At 37.3% G+C, this 16,167-nt stretch overlaps 1 protein-coding gene across 1 annotated transcript in view; it reads left to right on the forward strand.

The window, feature by feature from the left end:
• The window catches only part of PDZD2 (PDZ domain containing 2), a 348,778-nt gene that overhangs the window by 234,936 nt on the left and 97,675 nt on the right, over nt 1-16,167 (forward strand). Inside the window, exon 5 of the mRNA XM_044664497.1 lies at nt 6,028-6,192. Within this exon, the coding sequence (XP_044520432.1) occupies nt 6,028-6,192 (165 nt within the window). The remainder of the gene's footprint in view (nt 1-6,027; nt 6,193-16,167) is intronic.

The raw sequence follows: 16,167 nt of genomic DNA on the forward strand, positions 1-16,167 counted from the left end.
TGTTAGATGTTTTAGTCTTTGCTGTTACTTAGAATTATGTATAGCTTCCCCCTCTTTTCTAATCTAATTTAGATTGTTAGAGGTCTGTTGTCAGGGACTATGCCTTTCATAGAAATATAGGTACAATGATACTTGGATTCTTTCCTTAATAGTTTCTTTTCTTTTTAAAAAAACCTTTACCTTCTGTCCTAGAATCAATACTAAATATTGGTTTCGAGGCAAAAGAGTGGAAATGGCTAGGCAGTTAGGTTTTGGGGACTTATTCAGGATGATATAACTAGGAAGTGTCTTGAGGCCAGATTTGATTCCAGGACCTCCTATCTACAGTTTGATTCTCTCTCCATTGAGCTACCTAGCCTAATAGTTTATTTTCAAGAAATTCTACTCTTCAGTAGATTTTTGTGCCTCTTTTAAATATATGGTCTATTCTGTTTTTAAGGTATTATTTTCTTCACTTTTTTTGTGCCTTTATCAAGCTGTTAAGTTTTTCATTTTTTTATTTTTTGCAGCTCTCTCATTTCTTTTCCTATTTTTTTCTTGACTACTCTTATTTGTTTTTTAAAATTGTTTTTGAGTTCTCCTAGAAATTAGTTTTGGGCCTGAGACCAATTTACATTTTTCTTTGAGGCTTCGGATGGAGCAATTTTGATTTTGTTGTCTAATGCTGAATTTGTGTTTTGATCTACCCTTTGTGACTGTAGTAACCTTTTTTGTTGTTTCCTCATATTTTTCCAGCCTATTTTTAAATTTTTAACTTAAAAAAGTGTTAAATTTGAGCTCTACTCCTTGGGTGTCAGGGACACTGTCTCATCTTCAAATCTTTTGTTCAGTTGCTTTCAGAGCTAGTTCTAAATCAGGAATGAGAACCTTTTTGCCTACTACCCACCCCACACCCAAAGGCCATCATATCAAAGGAATTAGAATTAGCCATGTATATAGGTAAAAAGCCACAATTAATGGATATGTGTAGGACTTGGAAATTAATTGCTGTGAACAGGAAAATATCATCAACATATTTAAAGAAGAAATCATGCATGTATTTATTCATTTATGAATTCTATTTATTTCACTAATAATTCTTTAGTCTCTATTCATGTAAGACACTGGAAATTGTGGGAAATACAGAGATGCAAATATTATGATTCCTCATCTTGGTATTTCAGGATCATTGTCTTTCTTTAAGGCCCAATTCAGTCATCTTTCTTTATGCAATATTGAAATTCTTTGCCTTGTTCATTAATTCATTAATTACACCACTCAAAAAAACTCAGAGCCTACCCTAAGGTCAAATGCTAACTCATCAGTTTGTGATTTAAAACACTATTTAGCATAATTCCAACCTATATTCCTACCTTATTATTTATTAGCCCCTCCATATTCTCTATACTATGAACAAAATGGCCTTCTGACTGTTCCTTGCATACAACACTCCATGCTTCTCATAGGTCATCCCCAATACTGAAACACCTCCTCATTTCTGCCTCTGAACTTTCCTTCAGTACCTGGCTAAAGAAACAGCTTTTATGTGGGACCTTTACTGATTCCTCCCTCAAAAAAAAATTACATTAAATAGAAGGTATTTATTTTGTATATGCTTAGGTTTGTACATGGTCTGATATCAGGGATGAATTCTTTTGGTTTTTTTTTGTTTATTGTATCTTTTTATTCACAGGACCAAGCATCCTCTTGTGCACATGGTAGATAGTAAATACTTGCTTAATTGACCTGCTAAATGTTAGAAATGCAAATTATTTTAAACTATAATTTTGCAAAGTATAACATTTGCAAATATTTTGCAAACTTATAGCAAATTACTATAAGCTATAAATTAAGAGGATATTCTATGTTTACTGTCTTTTAAATATTGTATGTAAATATTTTATTATGCCATAATTTATATGATATAATGTGACGCTGGGCAAGTCACTTAACCTCTGTTGCCTCAGTTTCTTCAGCATTAAAATGGAGGTAATGACAGCATCTTCCTTGTAGGGTTGTCTTGAGAATCAAATGAGATAATAATTATGAAGCCCTTAGTAGAGTTCCTAGCACAAATTAAGTGCTAGATCAATGACAGCTATTATTGTTGTTATTGTTGTCAAGGAGGAGAATTGCCCCATCTTAGCTCACTTTGGACAAGTTTGAGGAATGGTTCAGAAGGAAAGGTCTCATTGTGATTTTATCAGTGTGAGGAACTCCTTGTGTGAGAACTTTCTCCACAGATGCAGATCAGTAGGTTACTGGTCTGTCATTTGTTGTCTTGGAGAGATTGCTGAAGCCCGAGAGGGTCATCTGCATGCCGGGGCTCCCAACTAATATGTCAGACCCAGGTCTTCTTGCTGCTAAGAATGACTGTCTCTTGGCCATGCCATGCTGCCCACACTTTGCACTTAGTAATCATTCTCTATCAGGTGAATGAAATCCGGGTTCCAAGGACTCTATCAGTGTCACTGAAGATGAATGGGCTTCTTCAAGGCTGATCCTTGCCTCTTGATTCTCCTTTCCTTAGTGATCCAGCCGAGTTCACATTCCATAAGGTTACACAATTTGATTTTTTGTTTAATAAATCTCTTGAGTTAAGACCTCAATTCATGGCCTTTAAAAAAGTGTGGGCCAGAACAGATGATCCCTGTGTCCCTGGAGCTGCGCACACCTATGGAAACTGGAGCTAATGGCAAGGTTCTAATCTCTTGCACTTGAATAACTTCTTCCTCTGTCAGAATGTCCTTTTGGTCTCCTTGCTTCCAATCCCAAAGGAATTCTAGGATCAAGGCTTTCACTGTGTTTCCTTCCTTCTGAAAAAATATGTGTCGGGTGGGAGAGGAATACATTTATCTTTTTGCTGGAGTCTGGTCAACTCTGCAGAGTTGTATGCCCTGCCCTTGGCCCCAAGGAGTGTGCTATCACATTTCCTGCAGTGGGTTTATGTCAGGCTTTGAGCAGCCCGACGGTGGTCCTGGGCAGAAATCTGGGTTGTCAGATTTCTCTCTCTAAAGTTTCTACCTACCTTGTGTGTCCTGCTTGCACACCTGCAGATACCCTTCCACAGAATGTAGAAAACCACAGGGTATATGGAAAAAACCTAAGCCAAGGGTTTTGCACTTCCTTTAGTCTGAGGGGAATGGTGTTTGTTTTCACATGCTCAAGGTGACCTTTTCCTCCAGCCTCCTTTTCCTGACCTCTCCCATTTAATGACTTTGATAGTCAGCCTTTTTTAGGCTCTGATTTGATGCATTGACTCAGATAAAATCTTCTCCATTGCCAATGAATAATTACAGGTGAAATAACAATCACTGAGAAAAGGAGGGCAAAACAATCTAGGAAATGTTGGGCTACCCAGACTCATCATCTGAACTTTGGCAAATGGGGCAGTCTTTTGCAATTGTAATTATTTCTCTGCAGAAAGGAATTCCTAGTCATTTAAGAAATTGGTAGTTGGGGGAAGATAGTTCAGGGACCAGTGGTTTGCAATGTCTTCATGTCTGTGAGCAATTTAATTTAGTCAGGGAAGCAGCCCTCCATATCACTTAAGCTACCTGTTTTTACTCATCATCTTAAAAAGAAATCTCCCCAGAATAAAAGAGCAGGCATGAAACACCAATGAGTAGTAGTATCTGTTTTCTTCAAATTGCCTATGTATTAATTGTCTGTGTTACCCTGGGCAAGTCACTTAAACTCTGTCTTCCTCACTTTCTTCAGTATTAAGATGGAAGTAATAACAACTCCACCTTGCAGGGTTGTGGGGAGGGTTGGATGAGATAATAACAAGAACATAGTCACAGTCATATTGTAAACTTGAATTCTCTAAATGTCCTGGAGGATCATCATGGACCATCCTTGGAAAGTCTTGGTTCTCTAGCACCCTGGAATTCTGGGTCAAACATCCTTGGTGGCATCAACCTATGGCCTTATATGTCATAGTCATCAACACTTGACTGGGGTTTGGCTACTCAGGTTTATTAAGAGGGATACCTCTAGGACAAATCTGTGGTCAATCAGAATTTAGGATCATAGAATTTAGACATTAAAGTTCATCTGTCTCAGCTCCTTGATTTTGGAGATGAGGAAGCTGAGAAGGAAACAACATTTATTAAGCACCTATTATATACTTTACAAATATTGTGTCATTTGATCCTTACAAACAGGCACTATTATGACCCCCATTTTGCAGTTGAGGAAACTGAAGTACAGTAAGGGGTTAAGTGATTTACCCAAGGTCACACAACTAGTAAGAGTATGAGGCCTGATGTGAATTCAAGTCTTCCTTACTCAAAGCCCAGCACACTCTATCCCTTGCACCAACTGGAGGTGAGTGAGGGAGAAGGTTAAAATGCTTTAATGCCACATGGTACTCTTAATTAAATCCTTACAGATTAGACTAGTGGTTCCCAAACTTTTTTGGCCTACTGTCCCCTTTCCAGAAAAAAACATTACTCAGCCCCCTGGAAATTAATTTTTTAAAAATTTTAATAGCAATTAATAGGAAAGATAAATGTACCTGTGGCCATCATTGCTCCTCTGGATCACTGCAGCACCCACCAGGGGGTGGTAGCACCCACTTTGGGAATCACTGGATTAACCTTCTTAAAAAAAAGAAACAAAATAGGGAGCAGCTAGGAAGCACAGTAGCTGGAGCACCAAACCTAGAGATAGGAGGTCCTGGATTCATATATGACCTCTGATACTTTCTAGCTGTGTGACCCTGGGCAAGTCACTTAATCCCTATTGCCTAGCCCCTTGCCCTTCTGCTCAGAGTTATTACTGAGACAGAAAGTAAGGATTAAAAACAAAGAAGAAATTAAATAGAGGCAGCATGTTGTTATTGTTTAATTGTTTCAGTCGTGTCTGACTCTTTGTGACTCCATTTGGAATTTTCTTGGCAAAGATATTGGAATGGTTTACCATGATCTTCTCCAGCTCATTTGACAGATGAGGAAACTGAAGCCAAGTCCAGTGACTTGCCCACAGTCACACAGCTAGTGAGTGCCTAGGACTGGATTTGTAGTCAGATCTGTGTCACTTTGAGGACACTTCATTTGAGTGTACTTCCTCAGGTGTAAAAATGAGGAGGATTAGACCGCATTATACCTAGGGTTTCTTCCACATCTAAATTTATGAAACTATGATTCTATATGCCACTGAGTTCCCAGGATGACAGCTCCTTTTCTGTTACAAGAGCTTGAACAGGGATCAAATGATATTTTAAGAAACATTTCAAGCAAAGTTTCCTATATGTTCAGAAGCATCTAGTGGTAATTTCTACAATGCTCAAGATCTGTTCATTTTTATGAAGTTTTATAAAGAATTCACCCCTTCTTTAGAATGCCAAAGGAAGTTTAGATGGGCTCGTGGAATTCAGATAGGAAGTACAGAAGAGCTTTGAGATATTTACTAAATTTCGAGCAAAACAGTCCTTTCAGATAGCCTTGAATAACTATAATAATCCTGCATGGTCCTGGAGATGAATTAAGAACATGTCCATCCCTTCTTTGCAAAGGTGGAGGATGTTGCATATATTGTTGCATGTGGTTGATGTGTTGGCTGGTTCTTCTGAACTGTTTTTCCCTTTTTATTTTAAGAAATCTTTGTTTTAAAAAATTGCTGTTTTTAGTGGTCAGCCTTTTTTAGTTCTTAATTTGATGTATTGATTCAAATAAAATATACTCCATGGCCAGGGAGTGCATGTAGGTGAAATAATAATTATTGAGTAAGAGAGAGAGACAAGGAGACAGGGAGAGAATAAAAGAAAATCAAGGAAAGATTAAGCTACAAAGGGTGACTTGCTGGACAGGGGTAATGAAGAGGGATAGTTTGAGAAATGAAATGATGCAAAAATGGAAGATAACAATCAAATGAAAAATAGAGTAGCTGTCAAACTAGACACTTTTTGGCATTTTTTTGTTGTTGTTGTTTTAGGGCTCATTTTGGATAAATGTCTGAGTGGCTGCCTGGATGCTAGCTAAGCTTTCCTCTCTGAACTGGACCACCACATGACTCTTAATGGGCTTTTGATTGTGTTCCCAATAGGAAAACTCTGAAGTGGACTTCCTCAAATATCCATCCACAAGTTTGCCAGACTTGCTTAGTACTTATTCAGGCCCGGATGTTTCCTCTTATACTGATAATAAGGAGAACGAAGAGCCAGATGGTGAAGAGGAAAAGGGAGCCAGCCAATCACCAACCCATGGAACAGTAAGTTTGTCCTTGGGTGCCCTGGGGCTTCAACATTTGAGGTATATTTCCTAAACAAGTAGGTTTCAGGACTTAATGGGGGGGAAACTAGTTTAGAAGAAATTTTCCTTCAGGGATAATGTTAAAGAAACTGGGAGTGATCAAATCCTTGAGAGTTGAAAGTATGGTAGACTGATTTTTTGTTCTTTTTCTAGTTTTTTTTACTTGCATTCTCAATTCATTGATCTATTCTTTCTCTATTTTATTGATGTAAGCATTTAGAGGTATAAGTTTTCCCCTAAGTACTGCTTTGGCTGCATCCCATAAGTTTTGGCATGTTGTCTCATAATTGCCTTTCTCTTTAATGAAATTATAATTTCTTTGATTTGTTTTTGACCCCCTCATTCTTTAGGATTAGATTATTTATTTTACAATTAATTTTTATCTATCTCTCTACTACCCTTTATTGAATGTAATTTTTATTGCATTGTGATCTGAAAAGGGTGCATTTAATATTTCTGCTTTTCTGCTTTTGGTTATAAGGTTTTTATGTCCTACAACATGGTCAATTTTGTGTGTATGTGCCTTGTACCTCCGAGGAAAAGGTACATTTCTTTCAGTTACCATTCAGTTTTTCCAAGATGTCTGTTGTATCTAACTTTTCTAAAATTCCTTTCATCACCTTAACTTCCTTCTTGTTTATTTTTGTCTAGACTTCTCTAATTCTGAGATGGGCAAGTTGAGTTCTCCCACTAGTTTAGTTTTATCAAATATTTCCTCTGTAACTCATTTAGCATGGTAGTCTGAAAAGAGCCCTAAGACTTCATAGGCAAGACACTTTTATATCTTTGAGCCTAATTTTTTTCATATGTAAAATGTGCATAATAACCTTTATAATGTGTACCTTGGAGAGTTGTTTTGAGGAAAGCATTTTGCAAATTTCAAAGAAATATGAAAATGTGAGCTATTAGTAGTCTGGGGCGGTAGATACAACACTAGGTTTGAAGTCAGGAAAACCTGGATTTGAATTCTGCTTCAGGTACTAATTTATTGTGTGACCTGGGTTAAGTCAGCCTCTACGAGTTCAGTTTCTTCATCTGTAAAATGAAGGCAGGAGAGGAACAAATGAAATGATAAAGCTGTGTTGCAAAGTTAGATGTGCAGATTTCAACAAAGCTAACTGAGTTTGAGCTATTATGCTTGTTTTTATTATAGTATCCTTATTTTTCCCTGTATAATGGAAGAAAGGCACATTAGAAGGGGGTGGAAAGCACATTTGGAAGAGATACCTGAGCCAAGTTCAGGATAACTTTCATAGGCATTTAATAAAATGACTTTATGTTGGCAGGGTAAGGTGACAGTCTCATTTGTACTCCTTGCTGCAGGGTGTAAATCCACTCTTTTAGTCATGTATGCTTGTCTGAAGGCTTCTTGGCTTGAAAGTAGAGGACTTCATCTATTTATTTTTTAAATGACAATAAATACTTAGCTCAGAACTCTTGAGCCAATGACTTTGTATTTACTTTGCATATATTTTGTAGTTTGCTGAGATGGGTCCCTATGAGCTACCATCCTCCCTTCAGAAAAAGTAATGTAAGATTCCTTGAAGGCAAGGAGAATTTTGGTTTTTGTCTTTATATCCTTTGTATCTTAATGTGGTGATGGCAGGTACTTGTTGAAAGTCAAATCAGAAGAGCTACATGTGGCACTTTTATATTACAACTTTGGCTTTTGGAGACCCCTAATGAGGCAGTGAGCCTGGAATCAGGAAGACCTGAATTAAAATTTGGCCTTGGACATTCATTAGCTATGTGACCCTGGGCAGGTCATTTAATCCTGATTGCCTCAGTTTCCTCATCTGTCAAATGAGCCAGAGAAGAAAATGGCAAACCACTCCAGTATCTTTGCCAAGAATATCCCAAATGGGATCACAGAGAGTCTCAAAGGACTAAAATGATTAAACAACAACAACTTTCTCTATTATAATATCCTACTATACCAGGTTCTTTTGAGTATCCACTGGGCATGAGGCACTTTTGATTAATGATCAAAAGAACTCAAGGGAGAGATTGAAGAGGGCAGAATGGTGGCTCTTCCTTTTGTTAAGGATAGAAGAGGTCTGGGTTTCAAAAAGATATGACTTAAGCAAAGCCACCTCATTCTGAGCATCTCCCTGTTGGAATTATTTACATATCGGTCTTATTACAAGAATCACAGAATTTGAGAGTTAAAAATGACCTCAGTTGCCATCGAATCCAACTCACACATGAGAAGAACCTTCACTCTGATTTACCTCTATTTCTGTCCCTTATTAAAATGAACATTCCTAGAGGACAAAACGAGATCTTATCTTTTCAGTTCAATTCAACATTTATGAAATACCTACTATGTGCACAACACTGGGGGTAAAAAGAAAAAATGAGAAACAGTCACAACTCTTAATGACATTACATTTTGTTAAGGGAAACAGCACATGAACAGATAAATTAATACCAGATAATCTGAGCAGTGAGAGAGGAACTTTCAAATAAAACCTTCCATTGGAAGGAGCACATAATCTGAGCTTTGAAGGAGCTAATGAATCTCTGAGCTACAAGTAAGAAGTAATATATTCCAAGCAGGAGAAGCATCATGTAAAAAGGCATGGAGAAAGTATATGAGAGTGCTAACTTCTAGGAATAGTAGGTTAGTTTGGCAGAAGTATGAAGTGTATGAATGAGAGTAATATGAAATGTCTAATATCATAAGCTAGAAAAAGTAGGGGGCCATTGAAGATTCTTGAGCATAGGAGTGATGTGGTCAGGATTCTGTTCTGGGAATATTATTCTGCTAACCTCATGAAGGACAGATGAGAGAGAGAAGAGGCTGGAACAGGAAGACCAATTAGGAGACTATTTCAGTAATTCAGATGAGAGATACTAAAGACTTGAATTATATGGTCACTGCAATTGATCAGAAAGGAAGGAATGCAAGAGATATTATCGAAGTAAAATCAGCAAATCAAATATGTGTGGAATGAAGGAGAGGAAAGATGTGCAGATGACCCAGAATACCTGGGAAGGTTGATGATGGTGTCCTCTCTTCACATAGGGAAATTTAGAAGAGAGGTGGGTTTGGAGACGAAAGTAATAATTTTTGATGTTAACTCTCTGAGATGCTTTGGAGGTATCCATATGGAGATGTCTAGCAACCAGTAACAAGGCCCTGTGCATGGTAGGTGTTCATTAAATGTTTGTGGAATGACTATCACAAATTTAATTTATTCTTTTTAACTCATACTCTATCTAGGAATGCATTCTTTCTCACCCCACTCCCAAATGTTTTTAATAAAGCAAGACATAGTTTTATATATACTTATATCTTGTTGTCAAATGATGCCTTCTCTAGTCCAGGGAGGGGAGGGAGGAAAGGAGGAAGATGCCTGGAAATTTTAATGTAACAAAGAGACAAATAAATACAGGCATCCACATTGTGGGGATTAGGAAAGCAATGCCTCTTTGATCTGTAAAATTTTTTGGCCTTTCCTTCATACTAGAGAAAAAACTGAATTTTTTTCTTTTTCCTTTTATATGGGGTATTTACAGTACCTTATTGCAAAGTTTGGCTTAAGTATTTGATATTAGACTATATATAGGTCAGCATTAAGACATCCACATGTCTAGCCTTTGTCATCTGTTAGCTTTCACGTCCTTTTCACAAACTTCAATTTTTTACTTATTTTAATTTGAAAAGAAGAGAGATTGTGAATATTTATAGTATTAAAAGATAAAATATGTTCATATTTAACAGCACATATATTTTATGCATTTCTGAGTTTCTAAACCTTTTCTGTATCGTCTGCTAGCCTTCTTGTGTTGTCTGGAGTTTTTGCAAAACTCCTAAAAAATTCCACTGAATTTCTTATGCCAACCAAAGATATTTAGGAGCCAATGTAAAAATATTTTAAGTGCGTATTAGTTCCCAATTTGGGAGGGTACATTGGATGGTTACATTAGGGCTTTATTGGTAGATAAAGTTAAACTCTACTCACTTATAGCAGGCATCTTCTTTTACCAGGAATAATTGTGTAAAAGATGAGGAACAGCTCACTAGATAGAGATTAGTATAGTGGTCTAGTTTAGTTAAAAAATGTTTTGTCACTTTAAAAAAGCCCAAACTATGCCCCCCCCCCAGTTCCAGTCAATGCCATTGCATTGAGTTTTTTGTTTTGTTTTTCTCTCTACTTGATTTATGAAGCTGCCCAATGCATCTCTTTCTTATTGTCCAAATCTGTATCCAGTTGTGATGGAAACTGATGATCATTATGTAAATGACCAGTGCATGTTGATTTTCTTTTTTCTCCCATCCTGGCCTGCTCCTTTAACTTGACATTCTCCATATGTCTTTTCCCTAAACATGGACTGAACCTATTTGAAAGGAACGTCTGACTGCCATTTATAGGAGCCATGAAAAATAAATAACAAGTGCACACTGCAGAGCCTCAAGGTTTGAGTTACGTTTGCTCAACTTAAGTGCTCTGGAGGGAATGGCCAGACCCGGACTTACAGGTGCAGAAATAAGAAGTGTATGGGTGAAATCTGACAGACTCTTAAATCATTACCATCTGTGAAATAAAAGACTTTCACAGTTTTGTTGATGAAAGCCTCCTAAGAGGTTTCCTTGGTTTAATTGGCTTAGGAACTTATTTTTTTCTTTAAAATTACAAATCAAAGGAGGCTGGATTGCAAATGCTTGACCTCCATTCTTGGGTAATTCAGCTATTCATTTAATCCACAGACCTCAGCAGGAATGCCCTCAAGGCAAAAATGTAGGGTAGGGGAAGGCTCCCTTATTCTTCTAGGGTTATCCATCTACTCTTTGAGTGTTTATCTCTTTTCTTATGGTGTCACCTTCCCCACTTTTTCATAGACCATTTAATGTAACTTTTTTCTCTGCTTGAAGAACCCAGCCCTCCTATTTCCTTACTTCTGGACCTCTCTCTTGCTAGTCTTCCCCCTACTAAAACCTAACCTTTGGTATTTCTCTTTCTGTTAAAGAGAATTCAATTACTTTATTTGTGCTCAGGTGTCAACAGCAGATAGAGCTTTCCATAGTTATGTTTCACAGGATCACTGTCTTAATCCAAAGAAATTAATGATGGGATTTAGACATCAGTAATGGGCTGGTAGGGGATGGGGCAGGATTTTGTTGCTGTAGGCTGGACCCTAGAGAAGGGAGACTCTATTAAGCATTAGATCAAGAATAAAGAAACTGAATTCTTAGGGCTGTGACATCATTTCTCTGAGGACCAGCCAGTCCATGTGGGGATAACATCATGCCCGCTCCCCAGGGAGTGCCTTTGGGCACAATGTGCTCTTATTTATAGAGTAATCTGAGGCTCCTAACGAAAAGAAGTGTCCACATTAAGTCCTGCTGTAATATATACCATTAAAATATAAATCTTTCAGAGCCCCAAGAGATGGCCAACATATTGGAAAAGAGCTTGATACAACAAAATTCCAGTATGACCTAAGAATGTGAGAAGTCTTTTAGAGTGGTAATAATGCTTTTTGCCTCTCCTCCCACCCCCAGTAGTTTTAACCTCCTCTCAGAGGCCTCTTGTGCTACATAAATGGCCTGTGGGTTCTGCTCAATGAGAAGTACAGATGTGTTTCATGACTTCTTACTCCCCAATGTGAATCTCCATGTAACCATTCATTTAAAACCTATTAAGATCTTAGGCAGAAAGATTCCATACAGTGGAGTCTAATCTAGAAAGCTAGTAGTACAGTTGATAGAATGCCAAGCTTGAAGTCAGGAAGATTCATCTTCTTGAATTCAAATTTGGCCTAGGACACTTATTATCTGTATGACCCTGGGAAGGTTATTTAAACCCTGGTTGCCTCGGTTTCCTCATCCGTGGAGCTAGAGAAGGAAATAGCAAACTACTCCAGTATCTTTGCCAAGAAAATCTGAAATGGGGTCACAAAGAGTGACACTACTGAAAAACAACTGAATTAATCTAGGGAAGGGCTATGGATATAGACTCTGGTGTGGCAAGGGAAAGAGAATCTCCTGAGCATACAGTTACAGCCAGGATATATGGCAGCAAAAGAGGGACATACTTCCTAGATGTAATCCAAAAGTTTTGTATGTTGATGGAACATAACCCATTAGGGAGATAAATATAAATGATAGTATCATGGCAGATAAACTCATCACAGGAATGTAGCTTTAGACCTTGAAGGAAACTTTGGGTCTATCTTCTCTAACCCGTTCATTTTTTAGATGAGAAAATTGAGATATGGAGATATTACAAAAATAGATAGCAATTTAAGGATATGAATAGAATTTTATAAATATATATATATATGTATATATATATACATATATATATATATAATATGATACACACACATATATAAAGTGCCGAAGGAATTCAGAGAGTAAAGAGTAAAGGATATCACTGGAGATTGAGAGGAAAAGGCTTTATGGAAGGAATTCATGTTAAGCTGAGCCCTAATGATAATGCCAGTAAACATACAGTTGGAAAGTTTTTTGGCACATTCTGGGAGTCATGGGAGCATAACTGAAAAGGTTTTTGGAGATTATGTAGTCTAGTCTAACTTTGTTTTATGGATGGAGAAACTGAGGCTCCAGAGAAGTTAAAATGAATTGCCCAAGGGCACACAAATAGTAGGTGTGAGAGCCAGACCTTCAAATCAGGTCCTAGGAATCCAAATTCAACATTTTCTCCCCTTATTCTTTAGGGAGCAGGGTAAGTTAAGGCCAGAGAGACCTCTTTTAAAACATATATTTAAGGGTCAGAAGATGAGTAAGAGAGTAAATAGCACTATAAAAGTCTGCTCTCCAAATACTTCCTTATCACTCCTGATCACTTTTACCTTTTCCCATATCTTTATCTCCTCTTCAACTCTTTGCTCCAGTATCATATTTCTCTCTCCTTACCTCACTGCCCTAAGATGATGACTTGATTCCTAAGCATTCTGGGGACTTGTTCCTTTCCCATCCCTTTCTTGGACTCTTTCCTGGCTGTGCTTCCAAAGAATCACTCCCATTGATTGATCCCTTTCTGATTTGATGATGGCATGGTTCAAAATTGAGGTATGAGACTAATGTGTCTTAGGGACAGAGAAAGAATATTTCTCTTCCTTCTTCATCATGCTTTCTCTCATGTCCTTTCTCTTTCTCTCTCTCTGAATATGGGGCTTACTTTGGATGTTTTTATATTGTAGTCAGGGAAGAAGAGATTCAGTTTAGTGACTGATTCCTCAAGCATCGAACCCTTATGTGACAACCTAATTGGATACTCTTGAGATATAGATAAAGCAGATATAACATGTCAAATTAGGTCAGAATTCCTTAAACACATATTAGAATATGTAGGGACAATTCTTGTCCGTAGGGGCACTGAGGGTGTTCTTTATTTCTGTCATTTCCTCAATCTAAAAGTCCTCTCCACTTATCTAATCCTTACCTTTCCTCTAAGACCCCATTCATACTTTAATTCCTTTTTAGAAGCCTCCTTCAGGCTGTCCGGTAGCACACCAGTCTTTTTCTCTTGGATTTCTGGAGTACTTACCCTTTGCATCATCCACTAAACACAAATGTCTTCTTCCCTGTGTGGTTGGCTGTCTTTTTATGTATGTGTCCAGTTAGCTGGCAAGCTACTTGAATACAGGAGTTGATGTATCTTTCTCTGTATGACTGGTGCTTAGCATCCAGTTGGTATTAAAAAATACTAGCTTTCACTGGTGATATCTGTGTTGAACTTCAAGCAGTTGTCATGTGTCAGTGATAATTTTGCTGTTTGGAGAGAGAGTTCTTATTCTAATATTACAAACATCTGAATCCTGCTATATTCCAGGCACTGTGCTAGAAACAAAGGAGACAAAGAGCTTGATGGCTTACTGGACTTGGAATTGGGAAAATGAGTTCAAATCCTGCCTCAAATACTTTATTTGCTATGTAACCCTGGTCACTTAATATCTCTCAACCTCTGTTCCCTAATCTGTAAAATGTGGATAATAATAGCGCCTACGTTCTTTAGTTGCTAGGAGGATCAAAGGAGAAAACTGCAGAATACTATATCAATATTAGCCATTATAATTATTAAGAGGCAAAACCAAAATGGTCTCTTCCCTCAAAGATCTTATGATTATAGATTGAGAGCTGGAAGCATATTCTGGTTCAACTTTAAATAATGACCCATTATCAGAAAAAAATAAAACAAGAAGTAACATGAGATGGTTTTGTAAGCAACTCTTAACTCTTATGAAGCAAGAGAAGGCAGTATCATTGGAACAAGGCCCACACAACATAGATAATATCTATAAAGTGATTGGGAATTTTATTCATTTTAATTGATTCATTGATTCATTTTAATATGTTAATAATAAAATAATTCATTTTAAAACAAAACCAATAAAAGCAGTAGAAGTAGTGAAGGTCATTGCTAGATTCACAATTGTCCTAACCTAGGTAAGGAAGAGATTGTTTAGCTCATCAATCAGATGATCTGTATCCTGCTTCCGGAGGCACCAAAGGGATCTGCTCTTAAGGTTTCAAAGGCACAGGCTTTGTTAAAATCATGGACAAAATCTGGATGCTCACAGCTTGAGAGGAAAAGTTGGAGAACCAAGACTGAAGAGAAAGAGAGAAGTTGAATCTGGGTGCTACCTTCCGTAAGTCTAAGGATAAAACTTCATTAATTCTAGTGCCAGGAGCAGTGATTGTCTCAAGCACACTAATAAAGTGGAAATCAATTAGTGTGGCTCCATTAAAGTTGTATTTAGTTTTGTATTTTGCTAGAATCAGTAATTTGATAAATAAAATTTGCATTGGATGCCTTTATAAATGTCTGGGTGATACTGAATATTTCATGTGATATTTTAAGTGTTATTTTCTTTCCTTCTTTTTAAAATCCTTTCTGTTTCCGTAACAACTCTAAAACAGAAGGGTAAGGGGTCTCCCAATTCCAGGACTTTGTCTATTTACTGTGCTACCTTGCTGCCTCTTAAAGAGTTATTTTCATTGTTGGTTTGGGTTAAACTGGGTTGAGAAGTGCCTGAGTGTCCTACAAAGAAGATATAAGTGGTGAGTTTAGATATCCTGATAATTTAAATTTGGATGAGTGATTCAAAGACCAGGGAGGGCCAAAAGGGGTAAAAATAGAGACTGGAGTTGTGATTTCCGTGATATTTTGTTGTTGTTCAGTTATGTCTGACTCTTTGTGACCCCATTTTAGGATTTTCTTGGCAAAGATCCTGAAGTGGTGGTTTACCTTTTCCTTCTCTAGCTCATTTTATAGATGAGGAAATGGAGGCAAATAGATTTAAGTGGCTTGCCCATGGTCACACAGCTCGAAAATATCTAAGGCTAGATTTGAACGTTAGGAAGATGAATCTTCCTGATTCCAAACCCAGTGTTCTCTCTATTATGCTACCTCGCTGCCCAGTATCAATAAATATTGGAATATCCCAAATGAAGCCAGTCCTATCAGCAATGCAGGTGAGCACCTTCTCTACAACTTAAAGTCTTAAAGGATTGCCTGAGAGTTAAATCATTTGCCTAGAGTCACAGAGCCAGTACAGATTAGAGACCAAATTTGAATTCAGGTCTTCTGGCTTCAAGACCAGTTCTTTTTCTACATAACAGCTAATTGGAGCAGTGTAGAAAATTCTGGATTTAGAGTCAGAAAGACTTGAGTTCAAATTCTCCCTTGGAAATTTGTTAGCTGTAGGACTCTGGGCAAGTCTCTAAACTTTTCTTCTCAGTTTATTCATGTATAAAATGGGGATATTAATAGCACCTACTTCCCAGGGTTGTTGTGAGATTTAAATGAGATAACACACATGCTAGTGCTTTGTAAATCTTAAAGCGCTATATAAATTCTAACTATTATCATTGTTGTTATTCCAAGGATCAAAAAGCTGGTATAAATTCAGGATTGCATTTTAGGAGGAAGAAAAAGACTATGTTCTAGTTAAAGTAGAG

This window comes from Gracilinanus agilis, chromosome 1, assembly GCF_016433145.1.
Source record: "Gracilinanus agilis isolate LMUSP501 chromosome 1, AgileGrace, whole genome shotgun sequence".
NCBI lineage: Eukaryota > Metazoa > Chordata > Mammalia > Didelphimorphia > Didelphidae > Gracilinanus > Gracilinanus agilis.